Source organism: Aethalodelphis obliquidens, unplaced genomic scaffold, assembly GCF_003676395.1.
Source record: "Aethalodelphis obliquidens isolate GAN/ISIS:26980383/991018 unplaced genomic scaffold, ASM367639v1 scaffold12, whole genome shotgun sequence".
NCBI lineage: Eukaryota > Metazoa > Chordata > Mammalia > Artiodactyla > Delphinidae > Aethalodelphis > Aethalodelphis obliquidens.
Window position 1 is genome coordinate 6,255,820 of NW_020837956.1, and position 24,657 is coordinate 6,280,476.

A 24,657-nucleotide genomic window follows, 5' to 3' on the forward strand; every position below is an offset into this window, starting at 1 on the left:
GAGTTTGGGGTGAAGATGGTCTCACCTCTAAGTAAACCTAGACCCACAAAAAAGTGACTGCCCCTGAAACCCCACAATTACACTTAGTATTCCTTTATCAGGAGACAAGCCCTTCAATTATACAACACGGTAGAGGGACCAAATGACTCTCATTACCAAAATGCACATTTTTGAAGTCAGCTTTTTTGCTGAAGGTGGTCATGTAGGGAGTGGGGGATGGGGGTGGGGGGTGGAGTGGGAGCTCATGAAGAGGGTAGATCTCCGTCCAGGAGGCCGAGGCACGGAAGTCAGACTCCGCAGATTTCCTGTGCAAGCACACCTGTCGGCTGTTCCAGCCCACTGGACACTGTTAGGTGCATTTCTCAGTACTCTCTTACCCTGCCTCAGGGTCCCTGCATGCTCACAGTATTGGAATAACGCCAAAGAGAGGCTCCCTTCCCCGGAATACTGCCTGACCCTAAGATCTAGGCCCTGTCCTAGATAGGCCCTTGACCTGCATGGGGACAGAGCCTCACATGTCCACCACCCTGCTCCCCACAAACAGGGTGTCATCGTTCCTGGGGTGTCTGCACCTCCCCACACCTCGCTGTGCCCCAAACAACTTATAGAGTCCTTTCATGTCCATTAGCTTATCTAAAGCTTTCAATTTACGCCAAGTCTGCAGGCCTGGCCATCTTATTTTGATTTGATATTTATTATCAGCTCCATTTTACAGATGAGGAAACTGTGGCTCAGAGAGATCAGGTCGTTTGCCCAGGGTTACAATGGTTAGTAAGTGGCAGTGCTGGGACTGCAACCTGCATTCTCTATATTAGTTTGCTAGGGTTGCTGTAGCCAAGTACCACACTCTGGGTGACTTAAGCAACAGAAATGTATTTCTCACAGTTCTGGAGGCTGGAAGTCCCAGATGGAGGACTGGTTTCTTCTGAGATTTCTCTTTGGCCTGTAAATGGGTTTTCTCCTGGTGTCTTCATGGTCTCCCTCTGTGCATGTCTGTGTCCTAAGCTCCTCATCTTATTAAGACACTGGTCATATTGGATTAGGGATCGCCCATGTGACCTTATTTTACCTCTCACCTCTTTAAAGGGCCTATCTCCAAATACAGCCACATTCTGAGGTACTAGGAGTTAGGACTTCAACATACGAATTTGGAGGGAACACAATTCAGCCCATAACATCCTCTGACTCCATAACCCTCCTCCCACTCATTCATCCAACCAATATTTATGGAGCTTCCTAGGTGCCAAGAATTGCGCTCGGCACTTCTGCAAATGTTTTCTCATGTAATTTTCCACACAGTCCAGGGAGCTTTGCATTCTAATTCCCATGGTACAGTGAGGGAACTACACTTCAAACAGTTTAAGTATTCTGCCCAGGAAAACACAATAAAGACGAGACAGACACTGAATTCAGCCCCAGTTCTCCGACTCCAAATTCAGCGCTGTGTCTCCAGCATACAACTTTGCTTCCCACGCAAGACCGCAGCTGGCAGCAACGGACAGGGTGACCCGACAGTGACGGCAGTGGGGTGGGATCTGGCAGGATCTCCTTCTTCGGAAATACCGTAAATCCCATGGATAATAGCTGTATCTACCGCACAGGGCTGTTGTGTGCTGATTAAATGAGTTAATGGGTACAAAGTGCTCAGAATAGAGTCTGGCTGGTAACGAAGGCTAAATGAGTATCTTGCTATCGTTGTTGCTGTTGCTGCTACTGCTGTGGTGGTTATTATTTTTGTTATTGTTATTATTATTATTGACTTCTAGATATAAAATTATTGACTTCTCAAATACCCACAACAAATTATTTTTCTCTCCATCCCAAAATTACACACAAAGGCCTAAACACACAAAGATGGGGCGAACAAGAGAAGAAAGAACAGCGACGTAATTTTGGAAGCTGGAAAGCAGAGGGGTGAATGGGACATGACTCAGTAGACCTGAGAAAGAGCTGAATCCTGAACCAGCAATGGGGAAAGTCAAGAATGATCAAATTTACGCTGTAGAATCTCCCACTTCCTGCTCTAACAAAGCTCAGGAATTTGCAGTAACCGTTACCCCTGGAGATGAGGATGATGTAGAAAGAGATAAAGTGAAGAGATCTGGTTGAAAAGCAACTATAAACTCAGATTCTCTTCTTACTCTGCACAGCCCCTTCTCTACATCAGAGATTTATTCTCTTCAGGGGAGAAACAGAAAGTCTCCGGGACCCGGGTGGAACAGGGGAGAGGGCAGGCACCAGCGTATAGAACTAAAAATAGGGCAATTGGATGGATATATGTATTCTGGGAGCTGGGCCTTCAACCCTCTTCTTTCATTTGGCTCACCTGGCTGCCAAGCCCTGTCTCTTCAGACAGGACTCTGGAAAAGTCTTCCCAGGGTAATCTGAGGACTCCAATAGAAAAACTGTAAAAATACTGATAGTCAGAAGTTCCCCCAAATAAATGGCTCATAGGATGATTCATTGTAATGATGCCCAAGTTGACTACTCCAATATCTGAATGATAGTTACAGAAAGAGAACAGAAGAAATCATTAAAGAAATTAGACACTTCCCAGAACTGAAGGACATGATTTTCTAAATTAAAAAGGTTTATCTAAGGCCCAGTGCAATGGATGAAAATGGGTCTACACCACATCGTTAACATGTAATTAACAAGCTTGCAGAAAAAAGAAATAGGTCCATACGAAAGATCAAGAGCAAAATAGTTTTGGACTTCTTAATAGCAACACTGGGAGTTGGAAGGCTGTGGAACAATACCTTCACATTGTGAGTGAAAATGGTTTTCAATCTAGAATTCTATACCTAGCCAAACTCTTTATCAAGTTTGAGAGTACAATCAAGATCGTTTTAGATATAAAAGGAAGATCTCAAAAATTTACTTTTCATACGCTTTCTCAGAAGGTACATCACCACATCAAGAAAGTGTATCAAGAAAGAGGAGACATGTGATATAAGAGAGGAGCTCTCACATGGAAGAAGCAAAGACGCCTGGACAACAGTGAAGGGAGATCCCAGGGTGACAGCTCTGCAGTAGGCACTGAGGACAACTGTTCAGACTGGAGCAGTTTAGAAGGCACCGGTAGAAAGTTATCCAAGAATATTGATAGAATGCCTATTGCACCTAGCCACCCTGAAGGGAGATGTGGACAATCTGGAGAGCATCTGTGTTATCTCCAGGGAAAACAAACAGAGAAAATGTATAGGAAAGGAAAAGTAATTATAGCTTATCAAGTGGCTTAGTTCCAAATAGTATTTCACAGTCATAATAATGTATACAATGTACATTCATTTAACAAAAATTACAGTACACTCTGTTGAGAAGATGGGACGTTTGGAAGGCTATGTGGATGTGATAGGGTGGTGAGTAGGTAGTAGGTGGGGCAGAGAACTAAATTCTCACTTCCATAGTGGAAAGTCACTAGATAATGTCTAAAATAAAATTTAAAAAATAACATTAAAACATGTTATTTAGTACAATGAGGTATCACCCCACACTGGTCAGAATGGCCATCATTAAAAAGTCTACAAATAACAACTGCTGGAGAGGGTGTGGAGAAAAGGGAACCCTCCTACACTGTTGGTAGGAAAATAAACTGGTGCAGCCACCATGGAAAACAATACAGAGGTTCGTTAAAAAACTAAAAATAGAGTTGCCATATGATCCACCAATCCCACTCCTGGGCATATATCCAGAGGACACTCTAATTCGAAAAGATACATGCATTCTAATGTTCAAAGCAGCACTATTTACAATAGCCAAGACATGGAAGCAACCTAAGTGTCCATCGACAGATGAATGAATGAAGAGGATGTGGCATATGTATCAATGGAATACTACTCAGCCAAAAAAAATGAAATGACGCCATCTGCAGCAATATGGATGGACCTAGAGATTATCATACTAAGTGAAGTAAGCCAGACAGAGAAAGACAAATGTCATATGATACCACTTATATGTGGAATCTAAATTATGATACAAATGAACTTATTTACAAAACAGATACAGACTCACAGACATAGAAAACCAATTTATGGTTACCAAAGAGCGAATGGGATGAAGGAGGGATAAATTAGGAGTTCGGGATTAGCAGACACAAACTATTATATTTAAAATAGATAAACAACAAGGTCCTACTGTACAGCATAGGGAAATATATTCAATATCCTGTAATACACCATAATGGAAAATGTGGAAAAATATATGTATATGTATAATTGAATCACTTTGCTGCACACCAGAAACTAACACAACACTGGAAATCAACTATACGTCAATTTAAAAAAGAAACAAAAAAAACCCATGTTATCTTGAAATACAAAGGTCCATACCAGAAGTGTCAGCTAAAAGAATTGTAAGTGGTTGTCTCTGTGGGAGGGGAAATTGGTGGAGAGGAAGGGCAGAAAATGGCTTCTCATTTCTTTAAGCACTGTGTAGGACTGTTTGAATCTTTATCTATAGGAATATCTTTGATTAAAATAACATCTATGCTTTATAACACCTCACTGCATAAACTTGAGTGAGTTACTGCCCAGCTTTGGTTTCCAAGTTCCGCATCTATAAAATGGAGTCGGATTAGACAGCCTCTGAGGGCCTCCCTGATCTAACATTTACACTGCGATTCCTACCACGGGAACTGGTATCATCTCATTACACACTCAGCCCCTAGGTCCTTAGGAGTTTTACACTAAAGTATCACTTTCTACAATGGGTGGGGGAATGCTGACGGCTGAGAACGGTGCTCTGTGGGAACAAAGACCGCCCCCCGTGATTTTCTAAGGGCCAGGTCCTGAGAAGACTGAGAAGGAGAATGGAAGGGATCATGCCAATTCCTCCACCCCCCTGCTATGTACGAGCATTAGCTACACTGGAAATGTATTGAAAGGAGATGAGACTCTAGACAGTCGATTTTCCAGTTACTAACACAGCCTTTAACCAGAGACCTTCATCAACTCAGGAAACGCCTAACTGCCTACGGCAGGAAAGCTTTCCAGGGATCAAGGCAGGCTACCATTCCGCAGACCAGGCACACAACCCCCTTAGACCACCAGGAAGGCAAGACTACGGCGCACATCACAACTCTGTATGCATTTCCCAGGGAGGCTGGGCTTGGGGAGCACAGCCAGAGACCTCTGTACGTCTTCAGCTCTTTCTAGGGAAATCCCTCCCAAGTCCCTCCTTTTGGGCTTTGTCCCCCAGCCCTGGAGAGGACCCGACATTTCAGACTCAGGCTTATCTGAGTCTAAACAAAATCTTTGTTCCCTGCTCTTAATTGTTAATTGGCTTTTTATAAACATTATCATCAACAAGGAAAGCCTTTTCTAAGCACCTCCAGAGTACAGAGTGATCTAGATGGGGCCAAAGCAGAAATGCCCTTCTCTCCCTTCCGGTCCCCTTACTGCCCCTCAGTTCTGGCACCAGACACATAACAGGCACCCAGGGCGGACTGACTTTTGGGGGGTGATGATGATGGCTCATTAAAGATTGAAAATCTTGGAGAAATAAAGGAGCAGGAGAGCTTTAAAACTTACAACTTCCTCTCCTGCTGGTAAAAGGCCAAATTTTAGTGCTCTAAGTGAGGAATGTTAATCACCAATCATACTTGATATAAATAAAATACCTTGTCATTCCCCACTTGTTTTTATATCCTTCACTTCTACCTGTACAGTCCGACTAGTCATGATCACTCTCAACTACTTTAGAAAGGAGACAAGGCAGGTATTATCCGAACCCCACAGGGAGGCCAGTCATGAAGAGGTTCAGTCACCTGCTCAAGATTTCTCGAAGGATTCTCTAGCAGCTGTTCAACTGCTTTGTCCTGGGTACCTACGAGGTCGGGGAAGAGAAAACTGACTTTACCTTTCTTTGCTGTTTAAATTTTGATTTTTCCCTATGACTACTACTTCTATACTTTAAAAAAAGGAATTCAATTTTATAAAAACGAAGGAAGGAATTCATTCTTCTAGTGTTAAGACACTTGGCCAGAGCCGCAGAAGCCATGTTCTTTACCACCCTCTGCCGCAGTACGTGTGACTGTGAGAGAAGAAGATGCATTCCTGTCTGCTGAGCCTCTGGTTCTCCTCCCAGGGAATCCTCGCTGCCCTGTGTCTGAGGTGGATCCCACAGTCTCTCTTCCATATCCCATGGTCAGAAGAGCATCCTCTGAGACTCAGCTGCTGTACTGAGCAGCTCAGAGGAAAACAGACAAGCTCTGAGCATGATGGAGAGTAGGAGAAAGTTCCCTGAATCAACTTTTGGAAGAAAGTCCACCCCTGAAAACCTCCCCCTGTCATGGTATGTGTGAGTGTGTAAGGGAGGGGAAGAGATTTTTAAAAGCCATAGTTAGGAAGCATGGACACACAGTAAGCTAGCGCCTGCTCCCACTGCAGCACACAGAGGATCCTCAGGACTGCTGGGCAGGGGACACAGAGACAGTGCCCTGTACCGCCCATGGGGGGGAACCTGAGCAGAGAGGGCCCAGAGGAAAGGGAGCCTGTCAGCCTGGGCTCGACTTCAAGTGTGAGCCCCCAGTCAGGGAAACGACTTCTTCCCTTAGTTCCTGAACCCTGGCCAATTAGCTGCTAATTAGTTTCTGTACAAATTCCAGCAGGAAAGCTGGAAAATTCTATCTCAACTTCAGCAATGAGGTTCCTCCTGCAAAATTTGGTCTTGCCAACCTCCCAGATAAACCCCTGCACCACCCAAAATATGGTCTCCACCTGGGCTTCGGAACAGCCAGAGACGAATATGCAGACACACATACCATCTAGCCCGTGTGCTGGAAGCTTCAAACAAGGCAGCATGGGAAAGAGAGATCACATGGTCCTCATTCATCTATGAATCGAGAGAGATAAAGGAAGGGGGGCCGTTCAGGGGCAAAGAAAAAAAAAAAACTGTGTGTGTGTGCTGCAGATGCTTCCAACACAGACTTTCAAAAGTGCACATGTATGAGGTAGCAACCCACTAGACTGGAAGGCTCTGGAGCATTAGAGACTAGAACAAGTATTTAGTGAACACCTACTACAAGCAGGGTACCATCCTAGGCCAGCCAGGTAAGCACGCTTGCATGGAGTTCTCAATCACAGAATAGGTATCTTAAGTGAAAATACGAGGTTGGCAAAGGGAACCAGCCTGATCCAGAGAGATGCTGTCGCTCAGGGAAGGCATGACCCCCACGGCAGGCTGGGTGGTCAGGGGAGGCCTCCCAGAGCCGGGGCATCTGACACAGTTCTGAGGGCAGAACGGAATTTTTCTAGACCCGTGGTCCCCGAATCACCTGAGGAATGTTTTAAGAAAGTACAGATTCCTGAACCCCATACCAGACCTACTGAATCAAAGGCTCTAGGAATGGTACCCTGGAATTGCTATTCTTTAAAAAAAAAAAAAAAAAAAAGATTATTTATGACAAATTCAAAACATACAAAAAGCAGACAGAATAGTGAACCCCTGTGTACCCATCACCCAGCTTCAGCGATCACCAACTCATGGCCACTCTTTCCTCACCTATTATCCTTATCTAGTCCCCTTGTCCAGTATTCTGGAATCTACCTATTTTTTAAACCAGAGACTCTAAGGCAGTCAGACCATAGATGTGACCTGGAAGCCACTCACTGATCAAGACACAGATTAGGAGCAACGGAATTCCAGGGACAGTGGAGACAAAGACTAGGAGAAATGAAAGAGAAGGGTATTTGGGGGAGAATGGCCTAATTTGGAGGGCCTTGAGGGTGGGATACACGGTTGGGGGAAGGGGGATAAGGATCAAAAGATTGTTGGGGTCCACGAGGGCCCTGTCAGCATGCATGGTGTCTTTGTGAGAAACACAAAAAGGCGTCTCCTCTGGGTAGAAAAAGCACTCTTTCTGTGCTTTATTTTATGAGGGTTGAAGGATGCTAAGAAGGGGATCCTGTGACAACCAGCCTGTGCTTTGAAAGAACACTGGGCAGCGATGGAGAGGGAGGTAGACAGACAGAAGGGCAGAAAACCGACAGGCAGTGAATGAGTCACGTCGAGAAATTCTTGCAAACTAGCCAGAAAGAAGGAAGAAGGCCCTGGAGGTTGTCTTGAAAGAGAGAGATCTTGTGCGGGGTTCTGGAGAGAGTGATATGGAAGTCACGGGCACACGGGTGTCATTTGGAGGCATGCAAATGCTGAAATTGCTCAGGAGGAGTAGTTGGGGATGAAGGCCGTGGGAAAACCCAGCATTTAGAAGATGGGGGTGGAGGGGAGAAGGACCAGGCCAGGTGATATAGAGACTGAATCGAAATGGTCAAGGAGATGGGAAGGAGAGAAAGAGAGGGGGCATGTATGGCTCATAGAAGTCAACAGAACAAAAGTGTTCTCAGGTGTGATGAGAGGGAAGCATTCAACGAGGGAAGTAGAAAGGAGAAGAAACCAGACATGTAAGCAAAAGTCAAGTTTTGGAGCACCTGGAATGACTAGTCAAGCGTGGACTTGGATTTGATGAGCCCCATGGCAAGTGTCATGATGTGTAGCACGAGCTTACTGATCAGTTCCACTTCCTAAGCCTGTCACTTACGGCCTGGGGCAAATTATTTAAGGGAAGTCTGAATCCCTGCTGGTAAACTGTGGGTGATTATACCCACTCTAATAGGGAGGGGATGGGGATGGTATATCAATGAATGCCAATTCTTCCTGTCACTGGCACCTAACAGTGCACTGCCTTGTAGTATGGGTGATCTTTCCACATATCGAACCCCGGTATCTCTAACTAGCCTGCAACCAGTTTTGGGGGCAGACATTAGGGTTTTAAACTAATTGAAGCCAATGGTCATTTGTTGACCATTTACTACGTGCAAGATAAGAAGAGGATGTAAAATAAGAAGATCAAAGGGTTAAAAAGCAGCAGCCATGGCCCTAAAGGAGAGGGTGGGACTTAGTGAAGGACCCACACGGATGCCCGACCCTAACACAAGGTGAAGAGTGGCAGGTGCAGCAATCAGTTTCAACTTGCAATTCATTCCCAAATTGCAAATGAAGTGTGGTGGATGGAGAGACTTGCTCTGGATGGTGGGACCAGGCTTCGAGCCGGCAGGCAGTATTGCATGAGGCTTCTGGGCTGGACAGAGGAGGTGGAGAGGAGAGCAGAAAAATGAGGAAGTTGGGAATTGGCAGGTGAGTTTGAGGAAAGCTAAGAACCTCGGTAGGTTCAAAACAAGAGATCATGGGAAGTGAGGGGAGAAAGATGTTCTGGGCTGTAGTAGACATAACCTAAGGTGACCCCCAAGGTGTCACACTCTGGTATAATCTCATACCCCCTCCCCTTGTATACGGTGGCGGTGGCGGTGAAACTGTGGCTTACCTCCAACCAAAACAATGTGGAAAAGGGATGTGATATCACTACTGAGATTATATGACATTAGAGGGCAAGGGCCAAGGGATTTGCATGTATAATTAAAGTCCCTAAGTCATTTGACTTTGAGTTAAACAAAAGAGAGATTAGCCTGGCTGCGCCCAATCTAATCAAATGATCTGTTTCAAAGAGGGTCCAGGTCTCCCTGAAGTTAAAGACAAAGCAGGAAAGACTTTCTCTCCTGCTGGCCTTGAGGAAGCCACGTGAATGCTCCAACTGCAAGGAAATGAATTCTGCCCGCAACCATGTAAGCCTGGAAGAGGAGCCCAAACTTCAGATAAGAATGCAGTCTGGCTGACACCTTGATCACAGCAGAGAAGCCCAGGTGTGCCTTGCCTGGACTCCTGCCCCGTGGAAACTGTGAGATAATCAATGGGTGTTGTTTTAAGCCACTGCGTTTGTGGTAATTTGTTATGCAGTAACAGGAAACAAATACATGGACTCCTGTCGTGGAGGGCCATGAAAGCAGGCTAAAAAGTATGGGCTTTGTTATGCAGGCCATAGGGAGCCACTGACTATTTTTGAGCAGAGGGACTTTAGGCAGCTGGTGAGGGTTGGTCAGAACCCCTTGGAGAACACTTAGTCAGGGAGGGCATTGCTCCCGGGAGCAGGTCAGTGAAGTTCTGGTGAGGGATTAGTTCTGGGTTGAACCAAGCCAGCTATTCTTCTACCCAATTTAAAAAAAAAAAAAAAAGGAGGAAGCAAAATCTGAGTAAAGAAATTGACAGTCATTGAAAAAACCTTAAGGAACTTCAGTGTCCTTGTTGCTAATTATAAATATTTACTCCTCCCAGAATTCCTGACCTCACAGAAGAGCCTGCGTAGTCTCGTTCTCTTACTGGAAAATTTCTGTGTGTGTGTGTTCATTCTATGTTTTCTTGGAAGGGGGACAAGGCAGTAATAAGGGACTGGATGATCTGTAGAGAGTCACTTCCTGTTGGATATTGTCTAGTTCCCCTCCCCTCCTCCCCCCCAAGATCATAAACCCTGAGACCCGCAAGGAACTCCTCCTTCTCCGATTCTATCTGCTGGAGACAACTAAGCCAAACAAACTCAGGAAGTGGCAAGAGGTTGGGAAGGGGAGGAAGTTCATGGCACAGAAGGAAAAAGTAAAGAGAATGCCCTGATGTTCAAGGAAGAGGGTAGGGGGTGGGGCAGAGAGAAACGAAGGTCACCCCAAGGTTACTTGGCGCCGAGCCTTTAAAATGTCGTGCTTAAGCTTTCAATCAAAACTGGCACAAACAGTGGGTCAGATCTCCCGGGGCCATTCAAATATTAACATTCACAGTGATAAACAGCCCCCAAAAAAAGCCCTCTGTAAGCAAATTGGAACAAACAGCTAATCTAAAGCGGGTTGCTAAGAGACCAGTGGGGCAGGAGCCAAGTCAGTCCAAGCATCCGGAAAGCTCTTTATTTTTTTCGCTTTTGGGGAAGAGAGGAGGAGAGGAGAGGTACCTGTAGATGACTCCATGTTGGTGGAGGAACATGAGGGCTGACGTAACCTCTGCAGCATAGAACCGGGAACGAGGCTCGTCGAATTTTCGGGACCGCTGAATCTGGAACATGAGGTCTCCACCATTTACATACTCCATGACGAAAAAGAGGCGGTCCTGAAAGGAGAGGAGGAAATGCCATTTAGCGAATTCCGCTGCAGCTGCCCACACAGGCCAGCAAGCGTACTGTGAGTCCAAAGTAACAGAACCGGGACTCAAGGACCCTAGTAGCACACGTTCCGGAGAGAAGATGAAGGAGTTAGGGTACGAAGTGTTATTCTAAAATCTGTCTGTCTTACTTTTAGAGGCGTCAGCTTGGTCTAGTGGGAGAAGCCCAAAATTGACAGAAAGGAGATCTGGGTCTCTGTCTAATTTCTGTTATGACCTTGAAGTGTGACCTTGGACAGTCCCTTTGCAGGCTCCAGTTACCTTGGTATATGTGTGGTGGGTTACATCATGCCCCCCCACCCCCGCAAAGGTATCCATGTCCTAATCCCTTAATGTGTGAATGTTACCTTAGATGACAACAAAGGACTTTACAGTTGTGATTAAGTTAAGGATCTTGAGTTGGGGAAATTATTGTGCATCACCAGAGTGGACCCTAAAGGCAGTCACAAATGTCCTTATAAGAGGGAGGCAGAGGCGATTTGAGAAGGGAGGAGAAGGCAACGTGACCAGGGAGGTGGAGGTTAGAGTGATGCGGCCACAAGCCAAGGAAGGCGGTGCCACCAGAAGCTGGAAGAGGCAGAGAAGGATCTCTCCTAGAGCCTCTGGAGGGAGCACGGCCTGGCCGACACTTTGACTTCAGCCCAGGGACACTGGTCTCAGACGTCTGGCCTCCAGAACTGTGAGAGAACAGATTTCTATTATTTTAAACCACCAAGTTTGTGGTGATTTGCTACGGCAGTCCTAGGAAACTAACACAAAGCAACATGGACTAATGAGATGGTGAGAGCCCCTCCCATGAGGGCCACGTCTCACTCTGGAGGATGCTCCTTTTGGGATTCCCACCCTGGCGTGCTTCCTATGGGTTCTGTCCTCAAGAAGGGCCAAACCACAGTCGTCCCTCATTAGGGGTGGTGCCTTCTCATCTGCCCACCATTTGGAGGTGGGAAGAAGATGGACCGAAATTCACTTTTGCACAATTTCTTGCCTACAGTTTGTGGAGCCCGTAGAGTGTGGGGTGCTGTGCTAGACAGGAGGCAAAGAGTTATAAACCATCACTGTCCTGAGGCGGCCGTGGCAGCGGGGGGGGGCAGTTATGATCCAGGGGCAGAGATGGGAAATAGGTAGAATGATGAAAACAAAACAGGAGACGAGTGCCTTAAAGACACTGGGTGCTGAAAGGATTAGGAGAAAGAGGAGCTCTCTGAAGTGGTGGGGTCCATGGAGGATTCTAGAAGGAGCTAGGCCCTCACTTAGAGGAGGAGGAGGTGCGGGAGGTGTCAACAAATACCAGGACATGGGAACAGAGAAGGCTTGGGGACCGGTAAACTGACTACGTCAGCAGGGGAGGAACGTTCATGGAGCAAAGGGGAAACAGCGAGGTGAGAGGCCAGAGGGTCAGAGTACATTCTTAACATACAGATACAGTCTCAGCGGAGCTGCCAGGAGGATGTCAGCATATTGTTTTCAACCAGAATTAGGAGAATCATTTCCATGAAGACTGAGTAAAAATCACAGTGACACTTTATTCAGGGAGCAGCCTGGACGGCATATCTACTTTATAATTGGCATCTCTTTGAAAATAAGTCCATCCTTAAGAATTGTTATGAATTCAGACTACCTTCTCCCCCCACCACAACCTCCAGAATTATTCAAGCTTTACTGGTATTCACCAAGGCCCTAAGGTCTAGCTTCTCTTCCATTTGTCTTGACCCTCCCCTTCAAAGCCTGCCTTGTTTTCTCCCCCAAGTACCATTTTGTACTCAGAAGTATTCAGAAGCCAACCATTCATTGAATCACCTAGTCCCCATTCAAATCCTTATTTCAAAAATCAAATGATCAGGCCAACCCCAATCCAACGAAACCAGAACTTCTGAGGATGGGACTCAGGCATCAGTAGTGTTCAAAGGCCCCCCTGTGATTCCAGGGGGCAGCCAGGGTAGAGAACCACTCTTCCGTCTGGTTTCCGCCAAGGTGAGATATATGGATTATAAGTTATTGGCGTTTTCCTCTTTTATCTTTTCAAGGATCTCCCAAGAACACAGGTTCTCAAACTTGTGCAGCAGAATCTGACAGAGGCTTGTTAGAACATGGACTCCTCCCCCCTCCTCCCGCCCCGCAGAGTTTCTGATTCAGAAGATCTGGGTTGGAGACTGACACTCTGCATCTCTTAGTTCCCAGGTGATGTTATGCTGCTGGCCAGGGACCCCCACTTTGAGAACCACTGCCCTAGAGCACTTGGGGCAAGGCTGTCCCATGGCAACAACAGCTGCGTCATGCATTCAACACTGCCCTAATCTAGCTGAACCGTCAGAAACAGCTGCTACAATGCCAGTCCACGGTCACCAACTTGGACTTGGGCTTTAGCAACAATAGAGTATTTCCTTGCCTGTGTCTGAAAGAATCCAAATTTCTAAAGAGGAAAAATCTCCCCTCCCCATCCTGCCTCCCTGGCTGCTTTTTTTTTTTGTGTGATACGCGGGCCTCTCACTGTTGTGGCCTCTCCCGTTGCGGAGCACAGGCTCCGGACACGCAGGCTCAGCAGCGGCCATGGCTCACGGGCCCAGCCGCTCCGCGGCATGTGGGATCTTCCCAGACCGGGGCACGAACCTGTGTCCCCTGCATCGGCAGGCGGACTCCCAACCACTGCGCCACCAGGGAAGCCCTCCCCCTGGCTGCTTTTTATACTCCAGCACCGGACACACGGCATTTGAAGATAGGGGCCGTGGAGGGAGAAAGAAGAGCTCCCACGCTGATTTCATCACTTACTGGCTGTGTGACCTCAGGCAAATGACTTCAGCCCTCTGTGCTCAGTTTTCTCATCTGTGAAAATGAGGATGATAATAGGACCCAGCTTACAAAGTTCTTATGAGGATTAAATTACATATTAAAGTGCCTGGCTCATAACTGTTCCTCCATAAAGACTGTCTGTTACTATTGTTACTACAGTATTCTAGCTAGAGGTATGATAGTTAATACGGTCATTATCGAGTTTTCCCTGTCCTTTCAGCAGTATTTTCCCCTGATCACCTCCTCTCCCAATAAACGCTTGCTCCCCTTAGCTTTCAGCTGGTTCTTCCCTGTGACTGTGGCAGGTTTTGTTCTGCCTTCTCTTGTAGGCTTCTCCTCTCTCCAGCCTAACTTAAAGTTAGGTGCTGGAATCCCACAAGGCAGTGTTCTAGGCCCCCCCCTTTCCGTACTCGCTGAGTGATCGCATCCACACCCACGGTGGCTACTGCACCTTGACACCTATGACTCGCAAACGTCTCCCTCCATTCTAGACCTCTCCTCCAATCTGTGGACCCATTTACCCAGCTGTGTTTCTGACATCTCCCTCTGATGCCTCAAAGGCACTCAAACCCAACATGTTCAAAACTGCTCCATAATCTTCCCCCAGCAAACTGGGCCTCGTCCAGGGTGCCTGTCTCAGGGCAGGGCTTAACCAACCAGCCAAGTGTATAAATCAGAAACCTGAAAGTCATTCTCAATACCTCCCTCCTCTCCTTTATCCCTCATATCCATCACCAAGCCCTACTGCTTTTACCTTTTGTACCTTTGCACTTATTACCTCTGTACCTGTTACATTTGCCTTTCTGTTGTCACCACCATCATGGCCACCATTCTCGCCCAAGCAGTTATCATCTCTTGTCGAGATTCTTGCAAGTGCCTCTTACTGACACTCCCTACGTTGATTCCAGCTCCCCCCACCCTACCCTACCAAACGCTCATCACACTATGGACAGAGTTACCCTGCTGCAATGAAAATCTGATTACAGTGCATCCCCCCTTCCTTCCCTCATTCTACTGACTCTTTCAAACGTTTCCTGATACTCTTGGAATAAACAGAAGACTCCCTAACATGCCTCGCGGCCTGTGTGATCTGGCCCTATCTAATTCTTCTGAGTAAGAAGCACTTTCAGCTGTTCCCTGTTCCCTCCACCCTGACAGCAAACTCCCTCCTGCCACAGGGCCTTTGCTCATGCTGCTCCCTCTGTTTGGCATGTTTTCCCCTCTCCTTTCACCTAATGAATCCCTCCTTGTCCTTCAGATTTCAGTGCAACCATCTTTTCTTCTAGGAAGCTGTCCCTAACTTTTCTGACCAGGTCAAATCCCCCTATTACATGCGACACTCTCCGGTGGGTCTTTGATTTGTGTCACTGATTTATGTCTTTCTCCGCCAGTAGTCTGTATACTTCATGAGGGTGGGAACTATTGGTAATTCTGCCCTGTTGGTTTGTAAGGGAATTAGTCTAACCCCAAAGAAAAGCGGCTATAATTCCCTTTAAAAACAAGCATCATGTGGGGAGAAGAACTAAAAAAGTTTAGGGGGCTCTAAGAGAGAAACAAAACCAAAGGGTGCTCTGATATTTGTATCTGCAATTTCTTACTGCTTAGGGAGTTAAAGGCTTCAAGACAAGTCAGCCTGCTGCACTAGGCCTCCTGCCTGCAGAATGTGCCCATGAGTGCCCATTCTGACCATTTCCCCCTCAGGGGGTCTGTCTGTATCAGCACCCAATTTTTGGTATAGCTTTGAACAGTTCTTTGGTTCCGTGGACAGATGTCTTCACCTCCCCGTGAGATGGTCAGTTCCCTGAGGAACATACCTTATACTTCCCAGCAATCACCATCACCACTACCAGCTCAGAGGCGCTCAATAAAAATCTGCTCATCCAACATTCACTCCACGTTAGCATCTTGAGGGAGGGACTCTCATTGGTTTAGTTCCTCATTGTACCCCCAGCGACTAGAATGGAGCCTGGCACAGAGTGGGTTCCTAGTGTGTCTTTGTTGAATGCACGAGCTCTTAAATACCCACCGCAGATGAGGCCCTGCTTGCTGCAAATTCAACAGTAAACCAGAGTTGGTTTCCCCATGTTACTTCTATTGTTAACCGCGTTTCGAGTTATTCTAACTTCAGCCCATCTGAACTTCAGTTTTAACTTGGTTTTCTACTCAATACAGCTCAACGCACGGTCCCAAAGCATGGTCAACCCTTGTGACACAGGAGGGACTGTTTTCAAAGCAAGACAAGTTTTTCACTTCTCCTCCCTCCGTTCAGTGAGGCCGGATTGCTTCTGACCTCCACACCTAACACATCTGAGAAGCATGTTTTGATGCAGAGTGAGAACCTCAAGTCATTCTGGGAACTGCTTAATTACATAAACTGAAATCAAAAGAAAGCTGGCAAACCCAGCAGCTACTCATTAATCCCCTCTTGGCATCAGTAGAAAACAAAACAAAACAAAACCCCAACTTCCTTGTAAAGTAAGCAAGTATGTTTTCTGAGGTAATCAAAGATTTTAAAAGCCTTATTCTACCTCCTCCTCCCTTAATCACACCTGAATGTCTGAAAAGTTACGGTCTTGCGATAGCAAGTAAAATAATAAAATCAGGAAAGAGATTATATGTCATGGCGATTTAGGGTAAGAATAGTTAATAATGACCTACAAGACGGAAGGGCCACGCCATGTGTTTGAAATTCCCATTGGGCTCCATTTTCCCAGAGTGCTAACCTTTCCTGACTTTGAAGGGAAAACTAGGCCCTCCCTGTTCATCTTTCAAGGTGTGATGGATAGCCAGAGGCTTCCTCTCAGCAGCACAGCATGTCCTGCCAGTTGGGTTTGTTTAGACACACATTCTCCATCGTTTGTTAGCTGTTTATATGTGCAAAGATTCTATCATCTTTGAATCAATTTCACAGGAATGCCCAACAAAAGACTGGACTTGGAACAGTCCGCCTTTGATGTGCCAATGACAGGATGAACAATTTCTCTAAGGTACCATCTGAGGGAATCATGGGGCCTGACCTCACACTCTGTAGCATCTCCTTTTCTCTCCACGTCTCCATCATTTAACCTATCAACTCGACAGGTCTCTCCTGGGTGCTCTGCCCTGAGGTAGGTGACTGGGAGATATGGAAGATGATATAAGCCATGGTTTTGATTTTTGGGAGCTAGGAATTGAACACAGGAAACCACAGAAAGCAACACGAAATGCTCTATCATTATGTGCTAAACCCTTCTGTATCAAATCAGATTGTGAAACCTATGTATCTGGGACCTTATCTTCTTAGGCCCCTAGAGAAGAACTGTCTGTCATCCAGGCCTTAGCACTTACAGAAAATCATTATAAGAAACACTCATAAGAAAATTCTTTCTGTATTTTGTTTTCCATAATACAACCGGTATTGATGGAACTAGCCATTGCTATAGGAATTTTGTTGAGACAAATCTGAATTAGGGAAAGACCACAATTGAGGTCTTGAACAACAGAAGGTGGAAGGAGTAGAGAGCCTGGCAAGTTAGAAGCACAGCCCTGAAGGGCAGAGGTAAGCAAGAGTGGCCACTGCATATGGGGATATGAGGAGGGTGAGAGTAAACCAGTGAAAAAACTTGGATATAGGAATGAAGGAGACAGATTCGATGGTGGGGTGAGGCCAGATGGTTCTGAAAACACAGGTGGGAAGTAAAGACCTCTAGAGATCTTCTGAGCTGTACATTGGCATAACTAAAGCTGATTAAAAAAACTATTCTAAAAGCAGAGTTTAGGATGGGTTGAAGGAAGGTTGCTTGAAGTTATTCCATCTCTTCCCTATTTCCACTGTGTTAAATGTTTTATTATCTTTGAGAAAGACCCACAAGCAACCCTCCCTCTCCTCTATTACACTTCCTGGATCGAACGAAGGGAAAGATCCGACCACTTCGGGAAACGTAACCACCTCAATTTTATTTCCCCACCAAGACGGAACAGCCAACATCACAATCAACTAAAAACAGTCAGTCATGAGTGAGACTCTCCAGCTCACAGGGAGACGTACCATCTGTGGACTACAGGCAGAGCCTTGTTCAACTGGTGTCACAGACCTTCCCCTAAGTTTGGTGAAAGAGAGTTGTAGATAATAAAAAGAAAGGACCTTTCTTCTCACGGAAGACTTACCTGTCAATTAACAGAGAATGAGAGTCTCATCTGAATAATAATTATGATCAGTGATGTAAATTTTCTTATGCAATAACACTAATAATTATCACCCAAAAAATGTCGCTTAAAAAGATTCACGTTCACCCGTCCTCAGCCCTTCTCAGCTTTCTCCCCCTCTCACCTCCCACTGTGCAAGGCCTTACTCGGTTGTGGTCTTTGCCGAATTCAGATTTATCTCAACCAAATTCCTACAGCCGCGGCCAATTCCATCAACGCCAAGAGTGGAACGGAGAATACAGAATGGGTTTTCACATCGCTGTTTCTTACAATAATCTTCCGCAAGTCACAGATGGTAGAGTCTACCCTCCTTTGGGTAAAAGGGGAGAAGTATTTTTCTTGGGGGAAGTATTAACCTAATCAGAACTGGCCAAATAGTAAAAATTCCACGCAAAAGTCTGCTGGTTGAGAAGGTATAAACTTCATTCATGTCCATCTAATGTTTGTTTCCAACTGCTTTTAACCCTGCTTATTGGAAGTACACAGGACACCTCAAGTCTAAAGTGACCTAAAGCTGTACTAAACTGACTCACTCGATAAAGCTCAAAATAAACATTTCCTGCCTCTGATTAGAGCTGCACTTAGCCCAGGGAAAATCTTCAAGTTACTGCCAAGCTGCCCCACGCACACTGATCTGCGTGTGAAAGCCAGGGCAAAGGGGGAAAGGCTTTGGTTCAATACGTCAGAGAACACTTGCCTTTCATAGGGTCATCAACATCTTAGGAAATAGAAGTTACTATCACATGATATGATAGGACATACAGAATGGCCCCCAAATAGGCTACATCTCGATGATGCTGACACCAGAGTGACCTCATGCCATGAATAAGAGCAACATCTAAAGGTAAGTAGGAATAATGGTTTGTTGTTAGTTTTCTCTTTGAAAATGATAGAATCCAGGGGGTTTAGATGGGGAACACGGCAGTGAAATGTGCAGCGGTGTGATTTCGCTGAGGCTCCCTCTTATTCCACTGCATTACCAGAGCGTCAGCATCACCTGACAGTACCAGGCTCCTTCCTGGTTTTTCACCCTCCGGCTGCTTTCTCCATCAAGTGCCACTCCTGGGGTGTGGCTTCTGGCTACTGTCCTCTGTCCCTGGCTGTTGACCTGGACTCCAGGAAAGCAGCAAGGCATCAGGAACCTTGCCCCTCACTCGTCTGCCCAACTTAGCAGCCTGGCCATCTTGTAGAGGTTTCACGCTCTGCAGTGTGCCTGTTGCCCACTGAGAATCTGGTCTGCCCATTCTGGGCAAGATGGTGACACAGGCCAAATCTGTCTTTGATGATACCAAGAGTTAATTTAAACAGAAGGAAAACACTGTCACCACTGTCACCAGCAGTCAGCTGTCTGAAGCCAAAGTTAAGAACTGAATGAAGGTTCCCTGTAAGTGTTTTTAAGCAAAGGAATGAAAGTATTCCTGTTCTAAGCCCATTTCCCCATCCAGCCAAGGCCCATGTCATAGTCTTGTCCTTTACCAACACTCCTTTCATGAGCTCAGGCTTTCCCTCTCAATCCAGTGTGTGACTGCATCACACTCTGACTGTCCCGCCAATACTTCCTGTGTCTCCAGCAGGATGTAAGGTCCAACAGGTGGGCCTCAAGACTCCCCTTTCCTGTGTATCCCCTGCTTATCTAGGCTTGGTGCATGTCTAGCTGGTAAAGAAGAACTAAGTGAGTATCTCTGGTCTCCAGCTCAGATGCTAGAGATGGACCCCAGGCAGAATGGAAGCAGCCCATGTCGCTGCTCCTCTGATTCCAGAAACTTCAGATGCCACCTTATTTCCCGTGCCCAACACAAAAAGAAGCCCCTACAGAGGTCACACCTGAGGTCTGATTTCCAGGAGGCTCGCGCACCTGCTGTTGTAAATAAAGCCTACAGTCCTGGGTCAGGCCAGCCACGAACTGTGTCATGGCTGCAATTGTTGTTGCTGTTTTCTCTCTCATTGTTTTTTGTTTCTTTGCTTGCTTGCTTAATTCGATTTAGAATGCAATTCTGCTAACCAATTCAGGGATCAGAATGTACCCACATCAATGTTAAAATGACCCGTCTATTCAGTGAAAAGTAATCAAGGAAATGTTTTTCCAATTTTACACGTAAGGAACAACCGTTCAGTTAACTTTACATCCAGCTGTCAACGTCACAATAGTTCCTCTTTTCTTACCTTTCCTTTTCTTCCCAAAGAATATACAAAGTTCTTGTGACAGTTTTAAACATAAGCAAATACCAGGTAGCTGACCCTAAGGAGAGAAGGTACATCACTATTTCTCTTCAGTTGTGGGAAGGAAATACAACCTGCTTAGATGGAAATATTTAGGTTGAGCCCACCGTACAGAGAAGGAAGGAAAACTTCCCCTCACACCCCCTGGCTTGGTGTAGCAGTCAGAGCTGATCCTACACGTAGCGGGCAGTGATGTGGTGAGAACCTCTGTTTAGCCTGCAGACCGGATAACAGATGCACACTGTGGTCTATGCAGCAAATATCTGAGTTTCCAATGAAACATTATTTCTCCACTTGGAATGCTGGAAGGACGGCACTCTCTTCCATTCCAAAGTTTACCCATTCACTAGGACCTGGCTCACGCCCGATTCAGCCAACACTGACCTTTTCCCTTCCTATCTGCTCCGGAGCTTTCCGTCTGCACCAGTTTGAGTTCTTGGTTATTCTCACAACACTCTTTAGTAGAAGCAGGACACAGGTAGCAACTGCTCCTGTAGCAGCTGGACTCTGCTGGTCATACCACAAGGTCAGTGTGGTATCCGATTCTGGGCACCATATTTGATGCTGACAAACTTGGAGTTCTTACAGAGGATGGCAAACAGGAGGGTGTGGAGAAGCCGAGACCTATAAGAAGCGGCTGAAGGAAGTGGCCATTGTCAGCCTCAAGAAACCCACTCTTAGAGGATGCTGAGAGTCCGAGCTGAATGAATGAATGAACAAATGAATTAGCTATCAAACAAAGGAACACACTGAAGAGGAACTCTCTTCAAACGAGTGAAGTATTGCCATGTTGGTAATCAACTGCAGGACTGCCGTGTTGGTAAAGACAACCTGTGTTATTGCAGATTAACTAAGACCAATGGGTAGAAGATAAACCGAGGCCCCTTTTATCAACGTCTAGGAAAGACGTTAAAGAACTCCGGCCTTCTGTCTGGATCCCGCTGCCTTGTTCTGCAGTGAATTCCTTCCAACCTGAGGAGGCCAGCCTTGTATGGATCATCACTTTGCAGGGCTGTTAACAGAAACCCTCTTTGTTCATTGAGGGGATGGGCCAGATGAGCTGGCTGAGCCACAGAATCCCTTGGGAGCGTTTTAAAGCATGCAGATTTCCGGGCCCTTTGATCGGAGCTTCTAACTCTGGCTGGGCCTTGGGAACGTTCACTTCGTTTTAAATTCCCCAGGTAGCTCCAAATGCTCAGTGAAGTTTGGGAACCACTGGACTGGACAACTGTCCTGGCTTCTGACATCAGGATTTGGTGATTTCATTGCATTGGGTTCTGCATCTTTTTGTGAGAATTTCATGTGTCGGTAAGTCCAACAAAGTGTAAATTCTTGGACCAGTGGTTTCTAGCTTTCCTTCAGCCCAGGACTCTTGACAGACAAGGTGTGCTCTCAGGAAAAGCATGGCTTTCCACAACAGGAGGTATCTCCTGCCGTGACCAGGGCCACGTCTCCTGCATCCCTGCAATGCTTCGTACCATGCTGGGCTCATCCAAGCCACTCCACTAACGCCGTAATAAAGCTCTTATGTGTAGCTGATACCACGCTGTACCGTGGATTTGCAAGTGCGGGGCCATAGGAAAACAAATCAGGGCCTGAAATTCCCACCCACAGTTGGAGAGCTGCAGTTTCACCACATTACTGTATTTTGTCTTTTCCAGTTTATCAGTCCCACTTGGCCGGACTTGCAGTCCCACAGACACCTCGGTGGATTCATATGCATGGCTGCCCCAAACCAAATAAACCACACCACGATGGCAAGAAAGCTCTCCTGACATCTCCGCTGTGCTAAATTCCCTTTCATGTTCTGACTCCTTTAATAAAGCCGAAATGAAAATGTGCTAATCTGGGGGAAATTGGCAACTTGGAAATAATACACTAATGTATGCATACAACTCAATCTTGTGGATTCTGGACGCTTGATCACATTGTTTTAAATCTTAAGTGGCATGGCTGGTGGCTGCGGGCAAGCTGAAGAGGATTTCCATACCACTTCACTAATACTTTCATTTGATGACAGATAGAGCATGAAGAGAGGTTTTTCATTATTAAATTCTTTGATCTCCATACTTCCACCCGGGTTTACTCTGAACCCCAGGCAGTGCGGTGAGATAAACTTGTACGTATTTGGTGTAATAGCACAGTGTCCTCTCCAAGGAACTGTTTAACCTCAGCTGGATTCCGGCATGTGTTGTTTTCTAAAAAATCCATGAGCACAGACTCCCATCGACACTATGCAGTCTACATTCAGCAGGTGTAGGTGTTTGTAGAAGCAGAACAAAAACAGCCTGTGTTTAATCTGTGCACAGACCTTTTGTTCTTAATGACCTGAAAAGGTGGTGAAACAGACAAAGCAAGTGAGAGTTTCAGGACCAAGTCTCGCCTCTGATACAAACCGAGGGCCGGCAATTCCGAGAGGCGGCTGGTTTCTCTAAATGTAGAAATCCATGATCTCAATGGCCTTGTTAATGACACGAATGAGGAAAAAGACTTGGAGAACCTCAAATGAAATGTCCATAACTTGACTGTAGTCAAGTTTGTAGAACTCTGCCAGTGGATGTTCTTGAATGTTCTGACAGCCTTCTCCATCCACATCCTCACCTGCATGGTGTAGCGGTCCAAACTCAGCCTCTGGACCCAGACTGCTCGTGTTCAAATCCTAGCTCAGCTACTCTCTGGCTGTGTGAACTGGACAATCAGGGGTGTTGGTTTCCCCATCTGTAAAATCAAGATTCGATAGTAGCTACTTCTTGGAAAATTATAATAGATTATCCTTATTGTAGGTGCCTGGCCCCCAAAAAAGTGCTCTGGAAAATATTAGTTTCAAGTTTTCATTCACAAGCTTCCATTCAGTGGCTTCATATGGCTCAGTGATGAACACATTTCAAATCAGTCCATTAGTTTGTATTTATAGAGGGCTTTCAAAAAGGCTACAGCCTAGTTGGAGGAGTGAGAAGCTCCAATGAAGTAAGAGTTAACACCACAGGAGGGTATTTTATTATTTGTGGATTTATGATGAAGAAATAGTGAAGGAAAGCTCCATGGAAGAGCTGGGACTTAGAGGTGAAAGGGAATCAAAATGAGGAGAGTTTGGGTCTTCCAGGTGTAGGAGAACCGTGAAGTCACAGAGATGGGATGCATTTGGTAGACTTTGGGAATGGTGAGGAGGTCTAGCTGTTTGAAGCAAACCATCTCTAACGCGGCCTTTCCGTTTTTCTTAGAAAATTATAATCTAAGATTAATGTGAGGACACAATTAACAAGTGGAAACTGACAATGGCTCTAATTTATTGAGCACCTACTACCTGTGAAGTATGAGCTACTTTTCCACTGATGCAACAATCTTGAAAGCAAGTGTTAATATCCCCATTTTCTACGAAGAAACAGTGGCTCAGAGGAGTAAGCTGACTTGCCTGAGGCTACTGGTAAGTAGTACTGCTAGAATTTGAACCCAGATCTGTCTGCCCCTAAGCCAGGGCTCTTTCCATCACCCTCAGCATCATTCAATAAGCTGACGTTAGAGGTCACATTTTATGTATCAAAAATAATGGTGCTTGGGGCTCAGGTTAGAGACTCTGTGTTCACGTCTGCACATTAAACCTCTGCTCAGGCTGTATTTGTAGAGGCGGTCTTGAATCTCTAGGACACAAATTCTGGTGCTTTTTGAAGCAGCGTGACAGGGATTTGTTCCTCTCTCTGGGACTCTTGACCCTCTTTAGAGTCAACACAGAATCTAGGTGAATACAACGTCATGTCTTTTATACAGTGGTCTGCTCTTTGACAAATTCCACCATCTGGACCACCAATGTGAAACTGTAAGGGGGAAAATGTCCCCTGAGTGGGGGAGAGAAAACACTGGTGCCACAGTCTATATTATCCACGACAACAGAAGCTAACACCACTCTCAAGTCCATGGGCCAAGGGCTACTTTGTGACACTGCAGGCAAAATTAAGGTTAGGATTTTCACCTTAAGAAAACTCCACTCTTCCTAGCTTACTGGAGCAGTAAGGTGGGAAATAAAGATAAAGGAGTATACTAGAATTGACCAAAAAATTGCCAATCTGGGGCTGTTTAAAGTAGGAACAGCAGTCCTAACTTCTTATAGCCCTGAAGGTGTTATTATACCAAAGTCACCAAGTAAAACTAAAATAACATTCAAAACTCCTTCTACCAAGACTTAAAAATATGTGCTGATTTTATTATTACAACAGTAATTCTATTGGTATTAGTGATAATACAATGATATAGTCTGGAAAAAGTTTTCCATCAAAAAGGTTTACTGGTTGACAAGAGCTCATATTACCTTTGTAACATGGAAATCTGAATTTCCTGATAAATGCCAGATAAATGAACTGATTTCAAAGTAGTGGAAACTAATTTTTTAAATGGTCAGAAAATATATGAACGAATATTATGTTTTAAACTGTAAAG

The 24,657-nt window shown here is 45.7% G+C and overlaps 1 protein-coding gene across 1 annotated transcript in view; it reads right to left on the reverse strand.

Moving 5' to 3' along the window:
- The window catches only part of PRKCE (protein kinase C epsilon), a 510,344-nt gene that overhangs the window by 73,499 nt on the left and 412,188 nt on the right, over positions 1–24,657 (reverse strand). Inside the window, exon 12 of the mRNA XM_027113214.1 lies at positions 10,829–10,983. Within this exon, the coding sequence (XP_026969015.1) occupies positions 10,829–10,983 (155 nt within the window). The remainder of the gene's footprint in view (positions 1–10,828; positions 10,984–24,657) is intronic.